The following is a 19089-nucleotide window of genomic DNA, read 5'->3' as shown; positions in this document are numbered from 1 at the left end:
ACAATGACTAAACACAACACAATTGTTGGATGACAACAAAAGTCCAGAGTACACAATGACTAAACACAACACAATTGCTGGAGGAGTTATGTGTTGCTTCACATGCTCATACGTTCGAGCACAAAGACATTCCAGAGGGCGAGTGGGCGTCTGTCTGCGATACAACATGGCGTCACACACTCGTCTGCAGGGACGCCCCCAATTGGGCGTGCACCATAAAGCCCGGAGGTTGATGGTGCTGACAGCAGGTGGATACACGTACAATGGTGCCGACAGCAGGTGGATACACGTACAATGGTGCCGACAGCGGGTGGATACACGTACAATGGTGCCGACAGCGGGTGGATACACGTACAATGGTGCCGACAGCGGGTGGATACACGTACAATGGTGCCGACAGCAGGTGGATACATGTACAATGGTGCCGACAGCAGGTGGATACACGTACAATGGTTCCGACAGCAGGTGGATACATGTACAATGGTGCTGACAGCAGGTGGATACACGTACAATGGTGCCGACAGCGGGTGGATACACGTACAATGGTGCAGACAGCGGGTGGATACACGTACAATGGTGCCGACAGCGGGTGGATACACGTACAATGGTGCAGACAGCAGGTGGATACACGTACAATGGTGCCGACAACAGGTGGATACACGTACAATGGTGCAGACAGCAAGTGGATACATGTACAATGGTGCCGACAGCAGGTGGATACACGTACAATGGTGCCGACAGCAGGTGGATACAAGTACAAGGATGCCGACAGCGGGTGGATACACGTACAATGGTGCCGACAGCGGGTGGATACACGTACAATGGTGCAGACAGCAGGTGGATACACGTACAATGGTGCCGACAACAGGTGGATACACGTACAATGGTGCAGACAGCAAGTGGATACATGTACAATGGTGCCGACAGCAGGTGGATACACGTACAATGTGTGTCGGGGCATTTAGAAACAGAGCAGACAACAAACATCATGCACACCACATTTCAGATGATTTTTATTTATTTTTAACGGTCCCTTCATGTCGTGCAGCGTACCCACGCACAGATGATCAGGATGTCATTAGATTGACCTTCGCTGGCAAAAGAAGAGCCCGTTGTGGGATTCCAATTAGTCCAAGTGGATTCAGGTCTCAATCTGCTGCTGCTGAGTGCTCAGAGAGTATGGGGTACCGGACTGTCTGATTGTGGCGGTCCGCTCCCTGTACGATCAGGGTCAGAGCTTGGTCCGCATCACTGGCAGTAAGTCGGACCAGTTTCCAGTGAGGGTTGGACTCCACCAAGGCTGCCCTTTGTTACCCATTCTGTTCATAACTTTTATGGACAGAATTTCTAGGCGCAGTCAGGGTGTTGAGGGGATCTGGTTTGGTGGCTGCAGGATTAGGTCTCTGCTTTTTGCAGATGATGTGGTCCTGATGGTTTCATCTGGCCAGGATCTTCAGCTCTCGATGGATCGGTTCGCAGCCGAGTGTGAAGCGACTGGGATAAGAATCAGCACCTCCAAGTCCGAGTCCATGGTTCTCGCCCGGAAAAGGGTGGAGTGCCATCTCCGGGTTGGGGAGGAGATCTTCCCCCAAGTGGAGGAGTTCAAGTACCTCGAAGTCTTGTTCACGAGTGAGGGAAGAGTGGATCGTGAGATCGACAGGCGGATCGGTGCGGCGTCTTCAGTAATGCGGACGCTGTATCGATCCGTTGTGGTGAAGAAGGAGCTGAGCCGGAAGGCAAAGCTCTCAATTTACCGGTCGATCTACGTTCCCATCCTCACCTATGGTCATGAGCTTTGGGTTATGACCGAAAGGACAAGATCACGGGTACAAGCGGCCCAAATGAGTTTCCTCCGCCGGGTGGCGGGGCTCTCCCTTAGAGATAGGGTGAGAAGCTCTGTCATCCGGGGGGAGTTCAAAGTAAAGCCGCTGCTCCTCCACATCGAGAGGAGCCAGACGAGGTGGTTCGGGCTACTGGTCAGGATGCCACCCGAACGCCTCCCTAGGGAGGTGTTTAGGGCACGTCCGACCGGTAGGAGGCCACGGGGAAGACCCAGGACACGTTGGGAAGACTATGTCTCCCGACTGGCCTGGGAACGTCTCAGGATCCCCCGGGAAGAGCTGGACGAAGTGGCTGGGGAGAGGAAAGTCTGGGCTTGCCTGCTTAGGCTGCTGCCCCCGCGACCCGACCTCGGATAAGCGGAAGAAGATGGATGGAATCTGCTGCTGCTGTGAAAGGAGCTCAATACATACTCTATATTTCCCACTATAAGGCGCATCCTTTCATTTTCTCAAAACTCCACAGAGCGCCTTATAACCCGGTGCGCCTAATGTACGGAATAATTCCGGTTGTGCTTACCGACCTCCAAGCTGTTTTATTAGGTAGATGATATAATGTTAGTGTGACCAGTAGATGGCAGTCACACATAAGAGATACGTGTTATCGCAATATGATTGTAGTCAAACATAAGAGCTACATGTGAACTACAGGCTGAAGCCAGTAAACAACAACAAAACTATACATTTTCTATTGAGAATATAGAACATTACACACGGCCTCAAAAATCTGCCAAAATGTTTTAGTACGACTTCGATAAGCTATGAAGACGCACCGCTTGATGGATTGTCGGAGCATTATGGCTACCATAGTCAGACGTACTGTGCTTCAACATATGAGTATTACTATGGTGTGTATAAGGACCCAAAAATGTCACCTATTAGCAGACATTACCTGGCATTTTGTTTCGCAATATTATGCAAAAGCAAATTTTCTTACCTTCTGGTGCCTGCTGATGTGTTTTTGGGATCTGCATATGTCCTGAAAAGTTGTAGTCTGTGCCGACACCGTAGTCCATAAGCTTCTTCTTGTTCTCTACCTTCAGGCACCAATGTGGAGGTCTCATAAGATACAATCGATTAATTAGGCAACATTTTAAGAATGGATTTAATTATAAACATTGAGTCTATTAGAGTGCTAAAACTGTTAATCAATAATCAATATATCAGTGTGCAGCTTTTTAAAGATCACAAAATGATATTTTATTAAGAGAAAGTTAGATTTTCTGTTTTGTTTGCTGCTCTTTTAATGTTTTTTTTAAATACATAAACAAGGCTAATTGTTTGTTTTTTTTAGCACTTTGCCTTTTATTTCTTTTAAAACGGACAACATTTTAAAAGTCATTTTATTTTGGTAACAGCTGAATGAGCAGCACAGTTACAGTATAAATAAATAAATAATATAATGAATTATTCATCTTTGTTGTTAGTAAACTCATGCCTGAAATAACTTTTGGTTTTAGAAGTCGATGGTAAAATGAGAGCCATTAAATACGTCTACACTTTATTATCCGATTAGTCGACTAATCGTTAAGATAATCGTTGACTAATCGACTATAGAAATAGTCGTTAGTTGCAGCCCTGGTACCTTTTGAGGCCCTATCAGCATACCTTTTTGATATTTTGATGCTTTTTAGTTTGCGTGCCAGCAGCATCTTTCAGATCAGACCGATGACACCATCAACTGAAGCGGTGGTTTAATGTTCATATGCTTGGTGCCATCCAAGCAGCCTGCAAAACTGCAGTAAAGACATAGAATAAGTCTAAAATAATAATAATAATAATAATAATAGATTTAATTTGTAAAAAGCACTTAGAGTAAACAACCTCAAAGTGCGACAGTGTATTAAAAAAATAAAAATAAAAATATAATAAAACATTTAAAAAAATAAAAACTAGAACAGCCAAATAGCTAGAACTAGTATGCATAGATCTAAAAAAATGCTTTTTTAAAATTTTTTTTTTTTTTAAAAGAAGGGTTTTTAAACCTTTTTTAAAAGCATCCACAGTCTGTGGTGCCCTCAGGTGGTCAGGGAGAGCGTTCCACAGACTGGGAGCGGCGGAGCAGAAAGCCCATTGTTCGTAGCTTTGTCCTTAGGTTAGCCTGTCCGGAGAGGAGATGTTGAGTGGAAGATTTGGGGGTGAGTAGTTCTTTGAGGTAGAGGGAGGCATTTCCATGGAGGCACTGGTGGGTTAGTAGGGAGACTTTGTATTCAATCCTGAGTGGAACAGGAAGCCAGTGAAGGGATTTGAGAATTGGTGTGATATGGTCGTATTTCCGCACTCTCATCAGGATCCTAGCAGCACTATTCTGTATGTATTGCAGCTTCTGGATGTTCTTGCTGGGGATCCTGACAAGAAGTGCGTTGCAGTAGTCTAGCCTGGAGGAGACAAAGGCGTGGACGAGCCTCTCGGCATCAGAGAGAGTGAGTGAGGGGCGGAGTTTAGCAATGTTCCTGAGGTGGTAGAAGGAGGTCTTGCACAGTTGTTTTATTTGAGCCTCAAAGGTCAAGTGAGGGTCCATTCTAACACCCAGATTAGTGACTGAGGATGAGAGGTGAAGGTGATGGTGTATGACTTGAGTCTGATGTGGGGTGCCGACTAGAATGGCTTCGGTTTTGGAGCTGTTCAGTTGAAGAAAATTGTGTTTCATCCACACCTTTATGTCCTCCAGGCAGTTGGTAAGTGTGGATGATGGTAGGGCTGCAGAGGGGGTTGGGTTTGTTTTTAGGTAGAGTTGAGTGTCATCGGCATAGCAGTGCTAACTGATCCCCGTTCAGGGATTCTGCCTTATTGATCTGCTCTTGAAGTCTACAGATCAATAGAGAAATATACGTCAAATGATCTTGACCGTGGACGAGTGTTAGTTAAGGTGAAGCTGCAATGTTTACCTGCCTGGCTGATAATGGAAGGGTGTTATTGATGTACTATTCTTGCAGACTGGCTGTTCTTATTTATAGTTCTGAGATGATTGTTCTTGCTATTATCATCTGCATCAGAGGCACTTTCACTACACAGCTGAGGTCTGCTGTACATACATCTCTCATTTCCTGGTGACAGCTTTCATTGGAAGGACAGACCATAAGTCTTTCTCATTTCCTGGTGACAGCTTTCATTGGAAGGACAGACCGTAAGTCTTGAAGTTGAGGAACACATTCATAACAAGGATTTGTGCACAAATTCCGGTGTGCTCTGGAGGATCGGGTGTAAAGCGCAGATAAAGCCGGCGTCAGCAGGATTGTGATGTGAGAGGGGCACGCTTTGATGGCTCCATTAAAACCACAGCAGAGGCAGAGAAAGTGCTGCAGAGTCTGGCAGAGTCCCAGCCAGAGGAATCGCTGCTCCTTGTGTTTGTTTGTCGTCTTTAGAAACAAAGGATGAGATGGACAAAGCGCAGTAGATGACTCCGCCCTGTGAGAATGATGACCTGCCACAGGGCTATTCCGCTGGGGGTCCAATCAGAGTTCAGTTCAAAACCTGGGAGGATTCCTAAAAACACCAGAGTGCTTCTGTTGTGTAGAAGAACTTGGACCACCGTAAACACATTGGCAGATCTTAGCATTGACATTTAACCTCTGGGGTCCAAACTTGTGATTTACATCAATGAGGCGTTCCCCAAGGCACCCCTTTAAGTCCTCTCCTTTCTGATCTACAGAACGAGGGTGTTGTTGTCATTTGTTTACCTTTTTTAGTCATAGGGGCGGCATGGCGTAGTGGGTAGAGCGCCCGTGTCAGAAACCTGAGGGTTGCAGGTTCGCTCCCCGCCTCTTACCATGCCGTTGTGTCCTTGGGCAGGACACTTCACCCTTGCCCCCGGTGCCGCTCACACCGGTGAATGAATGATGAATGAATGAATGATAGGTGGTGGTCGGAGGGGCCGTAGGCGCAAATTGGCAGCCACGCTTCCGTCAGTCTACCCCAGGGCAGCTGTGGCTACGAAAGTAGCTTACCACCACCAGGTGTGAATGCATGATGGGTTTTTAACATGTAAAGTGACTTTGGGTACTTGGAAAAGCGCTATATAAATCCCAGGGTATTATTAATATTATACCAGTGCTTCTCAATTATTTTCTGTTACACCCCCAGAAAGAAGAAAATACTTTCCTATAGAACAGTGGTTCTTAACCTTGTTGGAGGTACCGAACCCCACCAGTTTCATAAGCGCATTCACCGAACCCTTCTTTAGTGAAAAATAAAATGTTTTTTTTTTTTCAAATTCAAAACAAAGTTATATGTTTTTGGTAACACTTTAGTATGGGGAACATATTCTAAGTAACAAAGACTTAATTTAGAGTTTTTTGGACACTAGGGGAACATATTCTAAGTAACAAAGACTTAATTTAGAGTTATTTGGTTAGGATTAGGGCCAGGGTTAGAGGGTTAGGGTTATAATAAGGCCATGCCGAAAAAGGCATTAATAAGTACTTAATAATGACTAGTTAAGAGCCAATATGTTACTAATTTGCATGTTAATAAGCAACTAATTAATGGTGAATATGTTCCCCATACTAAAGTGTTACCATGTTTTTATACTGGTGCACAAAATGAACCGTGCATGAAGATCACCTTGTTCAAACAACACAACCAACACAGTGCAAAAACTCACAACAAATGACACACCTGCAAATCAGTGTGACTTCTGCTGTTGCCGTATCCTTAATACGCCGATAGGGAGAAGTTTGTATTTACACGATGAGTCGGGTGTGTCTTGACCACCGCCGAACCCCTGAGCCCGACTCACCGAACCCCTAGGGTTCGATCGAACCCAGGTTAAGAACCACTGCTATAGAACTATAAGTTCTTACTTATATCTGTCAGTAAACTCGCCATGAAAGCACTAAAACATACTGGTGTAGTGAGTTTACATTATTCACCCAAGGACGCTTTTTCACGGGACACATTTCGGGCGTTGTTGTTGCACTAGTGAGCCACGGACGAGGAGATGCTGCTCCGTTATTGATTGAAGTAAAGTGTGAATGTCATTAAAACAGTTAGCTCCATCTTTTGACACTTCTTCCACTCCCGTCCTTGCACGCTACACCGCTACAACAAAGATGACGGGGAGAAGACGCTGTCCAAGTGGAGGCACGTAAATAAGACCGCCCACAAAACGGGGCATCCTGAAGAGACTGTCAGAAAGCGACTTGAAGATGATCTGTAAAACATCATCTATGCAACATTTTGACCAAAGAACCAACATTACATGTTATGTAGACCACAAGGAAGTCTTTTACATGTAGAAAAAAATCATAATATGACTCCTTTAATGCGCCTAATATATGAAAATAGACCTGAATCGGCACTGCACCTTATAATCCGGTCAATCAATCAATCAATGTTTGTTTATATAGCCCTAAATCACAAGTGTCTCAAAGGGCTGCACAAGCCACAATGACATCCGCGGTACAGAGCCCACATAAGGGCAAGGAAAAACTCACAACCCCAATGGGACGTCAATGTGAATGACTATGAGAAACCTTGGATAGGACCGCATATGTGGGTGACCCCCATACTTGCCAACCTTGAGACCTCGGGAGATTGGAGGGGGGGTGGGGGGGTTGCGGTGTGTGTGTGTGGGGTTGAGGTGGGCGGGGTTTGGGGGTGAGGTTTGGTGGTAGCGGGGTGTAGGGCTGCAAGGGATTCTGGGTATTTGTTCTGTTGTGTTTATGTTGTGTTACGGTGCGGACGTTCTCCCGAAATGTGTTTGTCATTCTTGTTTGGTGTGGGTTCACAGTGTGGCGCATATTTGTAACAGTGTTAAAGTTGTTTATACGTCTACCCTCAGTGTGACCTGTATAGTTGTTGATCAAGTATGTCTTGCATTCACTTACGTGTGTCTGCAGAAGCCGCATACAACATGTGACTGGGCCAGCATGCTGTTTGTATGGTGAAAAAGCGGACGCGACGACAGGTTGTAGAGGACGCTAAAGGCATTACCATCACGGCACGCCCTTAATATTGTTGTCCGGGTAAAAATTGGGAGAAATTCGGGTGAATGGTTGCCCCGAGAGATTTTCGGGAGGGGCACTGAAATTCGGGAGTCTCCCGGAAAAATCGGGAGGGTTGGCAAGTATGGTGACCCCCCACCCCCCTCTAGGGTCTTATAATCCGGTGTGCCCTATGGTTCTAAAAATACGGTAGTCTGGCCCTCCGGTCCTTAGCTTTCTGGAAAATAGAGTTGAATATCTCCGGGTGCGCATCGTGTGATAACAAGTAATCAAATATAGAACCACTATAGATGGTTACTAGTTGTTTTGTCCCTGACACCAACAGGAAGTAGATCTGGAGTCTTGTCTGTGCAGCAGACTGCAGCAAAGTCTGGTGTGGTCTGTTTAGTTAGTGCACCGTCTTCCAGTAAAGCCGGTGAAACCTGAGAGATGTGTGATTGATTGATCCTCTCCTCTCCTGCCATCGACCCTCCTGGCTCTTTGTAGGATTTCACCCACATTTTTCTTTACTCTTCAATGTTCACAAAACACATCTGCTCCAGAGTTGCCCACTAAAGTGCTTTGACCGTGCCGGCTTGTACCAGGAAAATAAAGTACGGCTTTCATAATAGTGCCTACGGTCAGAGGAAGGCACTCTGATGACTGAATGAACTTGACCATCCACTCTCTCTTAGGACGCCCTCATTTTGGAGAAGAACGACATGCACCACCCAGTGTGCTCCTTCCAGGACGACTTCCAGGAGTTTGAAATGATTGACGACGACGATGAAGATGAGGATGATGAGGAGGAGGAAGAGGACGATCCGGACGCACCCCCGTCCCCCTCAGCCTCCCCTCCACCCTCGCCCACTCTTGGCACCCTGAAGAGCAGACCCACCACGCTGAACCTCACAGCAGCCGTGTCGCAGGTAGGCACATGAGCACACCTGACGTGCGGCACATTCCAGGTAAATAAACAACATTTCTGTCTTTAGGACTCATTGAACAACAACAGCAGTCTGTCGCCGAAGAAAGGAAGCCTCCAGGACTCGTCGCGTAAACCATCTTCACAGGGTGAGGTTTTTGTTTGTCATTTGTTGAGCTCCAGTATGTGTGCATTGTGTTGTTTTCCTACACTTAGAATACAAGACAAAAGGAAATAATAAAAGGCCAGAGTGTCAAGTTAAATAATAATAAATGCATATTTTTTCTAATAGAAAATAAAAGCAGTATAAATACATAAATAGAAATACAGTAGACTAAATACATAGAATGTTTAAGGGAATAATCATTTATAACCCATATAGCTGATGTTCTGTATCATTGCTTACCTCTGTAAGTTTTATTTTAATAACTGAAAAGACTCAAAACAATAATAAAAACAAAACTATTAAGTACAGTAGTTTTCAAAGTGGGCCTCCCCTCGGAGAACATATATCCCCTCTACTCCCCTGTAAAATAACTTTCATTAAATATAAAGTTAGTTATAGTTATGGAAAAAGTTAGCTTAGCATATTTAAACGGGAACTGCACTTTTTTTTGGTAATTTTGGCCTATCATTCACAATCATTATGAAAACCACGAGGTCAGTTTTATATACATGATGTAAGTATATATGTCATGTAGTAACATTCATAATAACATGTACTATATACATAATGTAAGTATATATGTCATGTAGTAACATTCATAATAACACGTAATATATACATGATGTAAGTATATATGTCATGTAGTAACATTCATAATAACACATAATATATACATGATGTAAGTATATATGTCATGTAGTAACATTCATAATAACATGTAATATATACATTATGTAAGTATACCGGTATATGTCATGTAGTAACATTCATAATAACATGTAATATATAAATGATGTAAGTATATATGTCATGTAGTAACATTCATAATAACATGTAATATATACATGATGTAAGTATATATGTCATTCATAATAACATGTAATATATACATGATGTAAGTATATATGTAATGTAGTAACATTTATAATAACATGTAATATATACATGATGTAAGTATATATGTCATGTAGTAACATTCATAATAACATGTACTATATACATGATGTAAGTATATATGTCATGTAGTAACATTCATAATAACACGTAATATATACATGATGTAAGCATATATGTCATGTGGTAACATTCATAATAACATGTAATATATACATGATGTAAGTATATATGTAATGTAGTAACATTCATAATAACAAGTAATATATACATGATGTAAGTATATATGTCATGTAGTAACATTCATAATAACATGTAATATATACATGATGTAAGTATATGTGTCATGTAGTAACATTCATAATAACATGTAATATATACATGATGTAAGTATATATGTCATGTAGTAACATTCATAATAACACGTAATATATACATGATGTAAGTATATATGTCATGTAGTAACATTCATAATAACATGTAATATATACATGATGTAAGTATATATGTCATGTAGTAACATTCATAATAACACGTAATATATACATGATGTAAGTATATATGTCATGTAGTAACATTCATAATAACATGTAATATATACATGATGTAAGTATATATGTCATGTAGTAGCATTCATAATAACATGTAATATATACATGATGTAAGTATATGTGTCATGTAGTAACATTTATTATAACATGTAATATATACATGATGTAAGTATATATGTCATGTAGTAACATTCATAATAACATGTAATATATACATGATGTAGGTATATATGTCATGTAGTAACATTCATAATAACATGTAATATATACATGATGTAAGTATATATGTCATGTAGTAACATTCATAATAACATATAATATATACATGATGTAAGTATATATGTCATGTAGTAACATTCATAATAACATGTAATATATACATGATGTAAGTATATGTGTCATGTAGTAACATTCATAATAACATGTAATATATACATGATGTAAGTATATATGTCATGTAGTAACATTCATAATAACATGTAATATATACATGATGTAAGTATATATGTTATGTAGTAACATTCATAACATGTAATATATACATGATGTAAGTATATGTCATGTAGTAACATTCATAATAACATGTAATATATACATACATGATGTAAGTATATATGTCATGTAGTAACATTCATAATAACATGTAATATATACATGATGTAAGTATATATGTAATTTAGTAACATTCATAATAACATGTAATATATACATGATGTAAGTATATATGTCATGTAGTAACATTCATAATAACATGTAATATATACATGATAATAGGCACAATTACAAAAAAGTGCAGTTCCCCTTTAAAGACAGTTTTTCTTCATTTTTATCAATCTGCGCCTCCCTTGAAGTCTGATGGCACCTGGTGTATCTTCCCCTTACGCCACTCTTTTAATTGTCACAAACTATAACTAGTTTGAATTCTAACTCATCATCACCAAACAAGCGTCACAAATTTCGACTGTACTCCCAGGCCGCACGACTCCCACCCACTTGTGCTTGGAGGATGGCAGCCATGTGACGGGCCAGTGCCCAGCCTCTTCAGTTGTTCAGCCGCCAGTGTCCCAGAGTCAAGGTACTCCAGCAAAACAAGCAGGGCAGGGTGGGAACCCCCATTCCCCTCACAGGCCCCTCCTGTGCGACATGGAGGGCAACAGGCGGGAGAGGCTTGAATACGGTAACCAAATAAAAAGGCCTGCCTAGCTAGTTCAGAAGTCATTCCATCTACATCCACGTCCAAAAAGACTAAATTAATTAATCTGACTCGTCGCCATGTAATCTCACGGTACCTACTGCATAATCCTGTATGCCATTTAATATTCCCAGTTAATGTTGTATATTTTTATCCCCAGGTTCATTTGGTCAACTCAAGTCCCATCATTGCCCCGTTGACATCGTCCAACCAAAAGATGACCCCCTAATCCAGACCACCAGAGTACCATCTGTAGATGAGCACTCCCAGTGTTCAGACACGGAGGTGGACCATGACCTCAACAATAGCCACAGCCACAAACACTCAAACCGGCTTCCCACAGACACATACACAATTACCAGTGAGTCTGGCATGGAGGCAGGGAACGATCTCGATCCGGATGGAACCAGTCACTGTTTGTCGTCCACTGCGCCCTTAGAAACCAACGACGGCGCCGACACACCCTTATCAGAGGACGAACTAGACAAGAACTTTGAAGTTGAGTTCATGCGTAAGGAGACGTACGATATGGTGTGCAAGGAGAATCCGTCGGCGTACACCGAGTTTCCATCCATTGAACCCTTTGATCCCACTTCCTTCTCCAGTGTATCCTCTCGTCACTCAGATGCTCTTGACCAGTCCAAAAGTTCTGATTCTCAGTCAATGGCAGCTCCATTGGCAGTAGCGAATGATTCCACCTCTCCATCTTCAGACCCTGGGATCGCTGACATGAACCAGCAAGGTTATTTGACCTCAGACCAGGACAAAGAACTTAGCTCTCCTGGCTCTGACTCTGAGCTTGATGGCGAAGAGGACATAGACTTTCCCTGTGAAGGACATGTGGTCTCCAACATGATCTCCTCCATCTCAGAAACAGAGCTTGATCTGACCAGTGAGAGCAGTAGTGGGCGTTCTTCACACCTCACCAACTCCATCGAGGAGGCCAGCTCACCGACATCCGACCAGGAACTAGACGCGGATACAGAATTAGAACAGGACAGTGGGATTTTGGGACTAAAAGAGTCTCTCTTTCTGGGTCAACCTGAGCCAACTAAAGAAGGGGTTCCCCTACTCTCTTTGTCCCCTTTACCCTCTCCAACCATTCCTATCCCATCTCTGGTACACTCCCCCTTTTTGCCTCCTGAGTCCTATGATGACGGCTATGCTCTGAATGGACTGCAGAATGTAGATGACGACCTGTCTTGCGATCACCAAGCTGACCCAGATGAGACTCTTCCTCCTGCCCAGCAGTGTGAGGACAGTCTCTCCAGACAGATGGTGCTCCAGATAGAACCAGATCACAGCCTTGAGAGCTTCAAACGCTCCTTCTACCTACCCGTGGGACCTCGGCTAATGCCCACCACAGATGATTATGATGAAACCAGTGAAGGGGATTCTGAGTCAGAAAGCGAAGATGACCTGAGTGAAAACTCTGACTCACCCTGGCTGCTTAGCAACCTGGTCAATAGGATGATCTCAGAAGGCTCGTACCCAATCAGCTGTCCTGAAGAGTGCTTCAAAAGGGAGGCATCTGTATCAGATACCATCTCACCGTCCTCAGACATCGGTGACGGAGATAGTTTTGCTGAGGATGACCCACAGAAGAAATCCGAAATTGAGGGGTCAGTGAATGAAGAGAGGGATGGTGAAGAGTTCAGAAAGATTGAGATGAATTGGGGGAAGTCTTCAAAGAGAAGTGTTGGGATGAACTCTTGCCTCTATATGAGCAACAAAACCGAGGACACAAGTACAGTGGATCAGTGTGTAGAAAATTCAAGAGAGACCACCGATTACTCCTCATGTACCACTAAAGTTAAAAACTTCACAGATAAATCTTCCAAGAACAACAAAAGACCGGAAGAACAGAATGAACCCGATAATGACTTGATGATGCTAGTGGGAAGGAAAGACCTTGATTCTCCGAGCCTTACCGACAGTGTCATCAGCGACAAAGACATTGGGCGGGAGACGGAGACCACGACGTCGAGTCGCTCCTCTGCCTCTCTTGAACGTATCACAGAGGTCAAACACAGCCTGACACTGGACATACCCACCGCTCAGACCAACCATTGCTTCAGCCTCACCTACTCCACAGACAATGACGAAGAAGACGAACATGAGGACTCGTACCCGTTCTTGGATGACTTGAGGAGGCAGTCCCACAGGGATAGTGATTTACAGCTAGACCGGTCACCACCACCTGTTGATTCCTGCATACCTGACCATCCCTGCCCTGACCGTGATCTCCCACCTTGTGAGATAGACCTGTCTCCCAAACATCTCAGTGAAACCGAAGGACTGGCCTATGACTCTATGAAGTACACGCTTGTGGTTGACGAGAACACTACTCTGGAACTAGTCAGCCTCAGAAGGTAATAATATTAATAGGCCAACAGTCCCTCGCCACATTGCACTTGGAACTCTATCGCAGCATTTTTTGGCATAATCTATGTATTTTTTAGCCTAAATTGAGCATTTTTAAAGAATGAAAATGGTTAAATTAACGAAATACATCAAGATTACAATAGTATTTATTGGCCACTCGATGAGACCAAACCAGTCAGAGTGCGCTTTTCAATATCGTGGCAACTGATTGGCTCAGCTTCCGGCAGCATTAATATATTGCATTAAACAAGATGAATACTTGCGTGTTACTTGATGTCTAGAGGAATCTCATAATGTTAAAAAAACTATTTAGAAAGTTGGAACCGTTTTTTTAAAAATACTCTAGCTATAAAAATATTTGATTTATAATGAATAATTTCTACTTTGCGTATATTAATTTACCACCAATTAACAGAGATAAACGAGGGATTACTGTACTTCTGAATATATTTTTCATTCAGTATTTATCCAACAACTAGTTGGCCATAAAAACAATATTTGGTCAGCTGGCGTGAACTGTTGTGTAGGCTAAATCCTCGCTGTTGCTGCATACAATCATTGACATGTAGACCGCCCAATAATTGCATGAACGGTGACTGAAAAACTGACCACTGACTGTAAATTAAAGACAATGACAGAGCGGAAGAATGCGTGTCGATTTAGTGATTGTAGTCAACGTTACGTGCGTTTCTATTAGGACCTTTTATTGAGTATATTTACATGTTCACTGTCCAATGAGTGCATGAACAGTGAGGGAAGTCGGCCAAGGACTGTAGGACAGTCAGATCATGCAGGCCGGGGCCCAGGAGTAAACAAAAACATATGCCACTGGGAAATAAACTCCAAAGGAAGTCAGAAGATTTTTGTGCATTGCAATCTTATCTACCAATAAGTGGCAGAGGAATCATCAGCTCATGCTAAAAGGGTTAGCATTTTATCTGGGTTGTTGACGATGAGGTCTTGGAACTAGTCTAGAGAGTGACCTAGAGCACCTTTGCAGTCCTACATTTGTATACATCAAGTTAGGGTTTTAAAGTATGTACTGTACTTTCTCAGGTGCACATCGATCCTGAGTGATGACAGCGAGCTCTCCACGCTGTGCGATGAGGAGTCTTTGGAGACGGGCCAGGTGGACTACTGTTGCCAGGATCAGAGGCTGAGGTCCCAACTCCTCAGTTCTTCAGAAGACTCATCACCCGAGGCGGACATCCCATTTTCCAAGAAGTTCCTAAACGTCTTTGTCAACAGTACTTCCCGCTCCTCCAGTAAGTCAATGAATATATTTGGACTGTTGTTGTCTGGATTGTCTTGGCCAAGTAAACATTATCATTAAGTGTCGGACCATTCGCAAGTAGCATTTGCTTTCTCTTGTAGTTTTTATACTAAGGTACAGAAAACAAAGTTTCTTGAGGCCTATTAAGAATATTTTTAACAACTTCAAACTCAGAAGTTGGAAGTTGGACTCATAACACTAACCCTAATATGTTTGCCTTTTTGTCATCTCGACTTTTTTCAGTCTAAAGGCTTGAACTACTAAGTTCTAAATACGTAACTTTGTAAGCATGCTCAAACTAATATACTACTACTAGGACTACTACCACTTTTAAGAGTATTAAGCAAGACTACTGTTGTTGTTTTGATATTGAAGAGCCTTCATATTTTTCTAGAAAACACTAATGTTGACTGTTTGTCACAAAGGTACTGAATCCTTCGGACTTTTCTCCTGTACCATCAATGGAGAGGAGAGGGACCAAACACACAGGGCGGTGTACAGGTGAGAGAAATTACAATCAAACAATATATGAGGTCATGTTAATGTGCTTTTAGGCATCATGTTGCAATAATAAAGCTCAGTATATGCTAAGTAGAAGCGTTCTGATCAGAGTCGTGTTTACAGAGTATGGCCGACTTTGTTTCGGAGTTGGTCCCCATCATGTCGCCCTGTATGTGAGGGGCTTTTGACCAATCAGAGAGGGTATTGCCAGAGGATCTCCTAAATGATTGTTCAAACGCCCCTAACGTGACTACAGGGCGCCATGTTTGCTGCCAACTTTGAAACCAAGTTAGCAATAGTCTCTCTGTACACGGCTGTTGTTCTGATCAGAGTCAGAGAGAGTATGGCCGACTTCATTTCAAAGTTGGTACCCAACATGGCGAACTGTAGTCACGTGAGGGGCTTTTGAACAATCAGAGTGAGTATGGCCAGAGGATCTCCTAGATGATTAGTCAAAAGCCCCTCACGTGACTACCGGGCGCCATGTTTGCTAACAAGTTTGAAACCAAGTTGGCCATACTCTCTCTATACTCGGCTGTTGTTCTGATCAGAGTGGTGTACAGAGAGAGTATGGCCGACTCGGTTTCAGAGTTTTTCACAAACATGGCGCTCTGCGGTCATGTGAGGGATTTTTGACCAATCAGAGAGGGTATGGCCAGAGGATCTCCTAAATGATGAATCAAAAGCCCCTAATATGACTACAGGGCGCATGTTTGCTACCAACTTTGGAAACCGTGTTGGCCATACTCTCTATACAGTACATGACTGTTGTTCTGATCAGAGTCGTGTACAGAGAGAGTATGACCAACACGGTTTCAAAGTTGTTAGCAAACATGGCGCCCTGTAGTCATGTGAGGGGCTTTTGACCAATCAGAAAGGGAATGGCCGGAGGATCTCCTAAATGATTGGTCAAAAGACCCTGATGTGACTACAGGGCGCCATGTTTGCTGCCAACTTTGAAACTCTATATACTTCTCTATACACGGCCGTTGTTCTGATCAGAGTCGTGTTTAGAGAGAGTATGGCCAATCAGAGAGGGTATGGCCAGAGGATCTCCTAAATGATTAAACTACAGGGCGCCATGTTTGCTAACAAGCTTGAAACAGAGTTGTGATGAAAGTATACTGCCCCCTGTAGGTTCATCCCCAGACATGCAGATGAGCTGGAGTTGGACGTGGACGACCCTCTGTATGTGGAGGAGGAAGAGGATGACTACTGGTACAGAGGCTATAACATGCGGACGGGAGAACGGGGCATCTTCCCCGCCTTCTACGCCCATGAAGTCATTGGCCAGTCTAAAGAGATGCTGGGTAGCTAGAGGAACCTCCCATTGACTGACTTGTGTGCGTGATGGATTTCAAGATGGCACGTGTGTGTGTGTGTGTGTGTCTTACAGCCATGAAGCGTAACCCGGCATGGATGGAGACTTTCGACGTTCAGTTCTTGGGTTCTGTTGAGGTACCGCAGCATCAAGGCAACGGCATCCTGTGCGCCGCCATGCAGAAGGTCAGCACAGTGCACGTGGCAGCGCCAGCAAACAGACACTGACCATGTTTGTCCTTCCGTAAGATCGCTCTGTCCAGGAAACGGACCGTGCACGTGCGGCCGCCATCCCTCTGCGAGTTGGAGATCAGCTTGCAAGGCGTGAAGCTGATCATGAGCCTGGAGGATGAGTACGACTGTCTGGATGAGGTAAGGTCAATCTGCGGAGATCCAGTTACTCTACTCCTAGTGCAGGGATTCTCAAACTGTGGTACCACTACTGGCTCCCTCTAGTGGTACGCCAAAGAATCACTTGATTAAAGTACAGTGTTATTCAAACGCAGTGTTACTGTTCAAACTGTGCGTAATGTTACAGTGGTCAAAATATTGAATATACTTGCTAAATAAAACCTCTGCTTTGTTTTTAATGAATACTTAAGCCTGCTATGCTACTGTATATTAATGCCGGTACTTGGAGAGCCAAGTGTTTGAGAACCTCTGTTGTAAGCGTCATACCGAGAGACGTTTGTAATATTTGGGTCAGTCAGCGCAGGTATGCAAACAACACCACCACACAAAAATATAAAAATATGCTTTTTTTTGGTCTTTATTTTGCATTTTAATGTACAACATTTAGTGTATCAGTTTTGGCGTTAAATTATGGAATAGAGTTGGGATTTACGGAAGAGATCCTAAGGAGCCGTTATTATTATTATTACTTACTCAGTGGCCTAGTGGTTAGAGTGTCCGCCCTGAGATCGGTAGGTTGTGAGTTCAAACCCCGGCCGGGTCATACCAAAGACTATAAAAATGGGACCCATTACCTCCCTGCTTGGCACTCAGCATCAAGGGTTGGAATTGGGGGTTAAATCACCAAAAATGATTCCCGGGCGCGGCTATGCTGCTGCCCACTGCTCCCCTCACCTCCCAGGGGGTGATCAAGGGTGATGGGTCAAATGCAGAGGACAAATTTCGCCACACCTAGTGTGTGTGTGACAATCATTGGTACTTTAACTTTAACTTTATAGTTCTTTTTTAATTATGAAGTAAACAATCCCTGGTAGCAGTTATAAGATCCAATGTGGATGTGAATAATTTGAATTCACACAAATATTACGCTATGAATTAGAATTATTCTGAAATGTTGGTCACAATTTCATTTTTGTTTGTTTTTATTTCAAACAATTCTTAACGCGTTAACAGTGACATTATCTTTTTCCCCCCTCACCTAAAACAACCTTACACAACAGCATTTAACAATACAGAACACACAAGAAGTAAGTAATAAAATGTGTATATTTTTCTAAAAAAGCATGAATAAAAGTGAATACATAGCACACTTGAAATACAGAACAATGAACAAATGTGAATTAAAAAAAATAAATCAATGAAAAAGGTGACGCTGCTACATTTCCTTTGACTCACTAAGTTTCAAGTCCAGTTTCCATGTGCAAAGAAGCAGCTCCCAAACAAACTATTCTTTGACTTATTTATTCATGACAACTAGAGATGTCCGATAATGGCTTTTTTGCCGATATCCGATATTGTCCAACTCTTAATTACCGATTCCGATATCAACCGGTACCGATATATACAGTCGTGGAATTAACATATTATTATGCCTAATTTTGTTGTGATTCCCCGCTGGATGCATTAAACCAGTGGTCCCCAACCTTTTTGTAGCTGCGGACCAGTCAACGCTGGGGGGGGGTATTTAAAAAAATTAAAAATTTTTTTTTTCTTTAAATTTATTTTAAAAAAAATAAATAAATACAATCATGTGTGCTTGCGGACTGTATCCCTGCAGACTGTATTGATCTATATTGATATAGAATGTATATATTGTGTTTTTTATGTTGATTTCATAAAAAAAACAAAAAAAAATTTTTTTTTTTTTTTTTTTTAAATTCTTGCCGGCCGCGGCCCGGTGGTTGGGGACCACTGCATTAAACAATGTA

General features: G+C 42.7%; 1 protein-coding gene across 1 annotated transcript in view; it reads left to right on the top strand.

The window, feature by feature from the left end:
* Positions 1-19089, top strand: part of LOC133646084 (C-Jun-amino-terminal kinase-interacting protein 2-like) — a 46525-nt gene that overhangs the window by 22325 nt on the left and 5111 nt on the right. Inside the window, exons 3-11 of the mRNA XM_062041080.1 lie at positions 8458-8691; positions 8758-8836; positions 11272-11475; positions 11651-13862; positions 14932-15140; positions 15574-15649; positions 16787-16959; positions 17046-17155; positions 17219-17341. Coding sequence (XP_061897064.1) covers positions 8458-8691; positions 8758-8836; positions 11272-11475; positions 11651-13862; positions 14932-15140; positions 15574-15649; positions 16787-16959; positions 17046-17155; positions 17219-17341 — 3420 coding nt within the window. The remainder of the gene's footprint in view (positions 1-8457; positions 8692-8757; positions 8837-11271; positions 11476-11650; positions 13863-14931; positions 15141-15573; positions 15650-16786; positions 16960-17045; positions 17156-17218; positions 17342-19089) is intronic.

Source organism: Entelurus aequoreus, linkage group LG03, assembly GCF_033978785.1.
Source record: "Entelurus aequoreus isolate RoL-2023_Sb linkage group LG03, RoL_Eaeq_v1.1, whole genome shotgun sequence".
In the NCBI taxonomy this organism is placed as follows: Eukaryota; Metazoa; Chordata; class Actinopteri; order Syngnathiformes; family Syngnathidae; genus Entelurus; species Entelurus aequoreus.
This window is presented reverse-complemented; position numbering and strand designations above follow the sequence as displayed.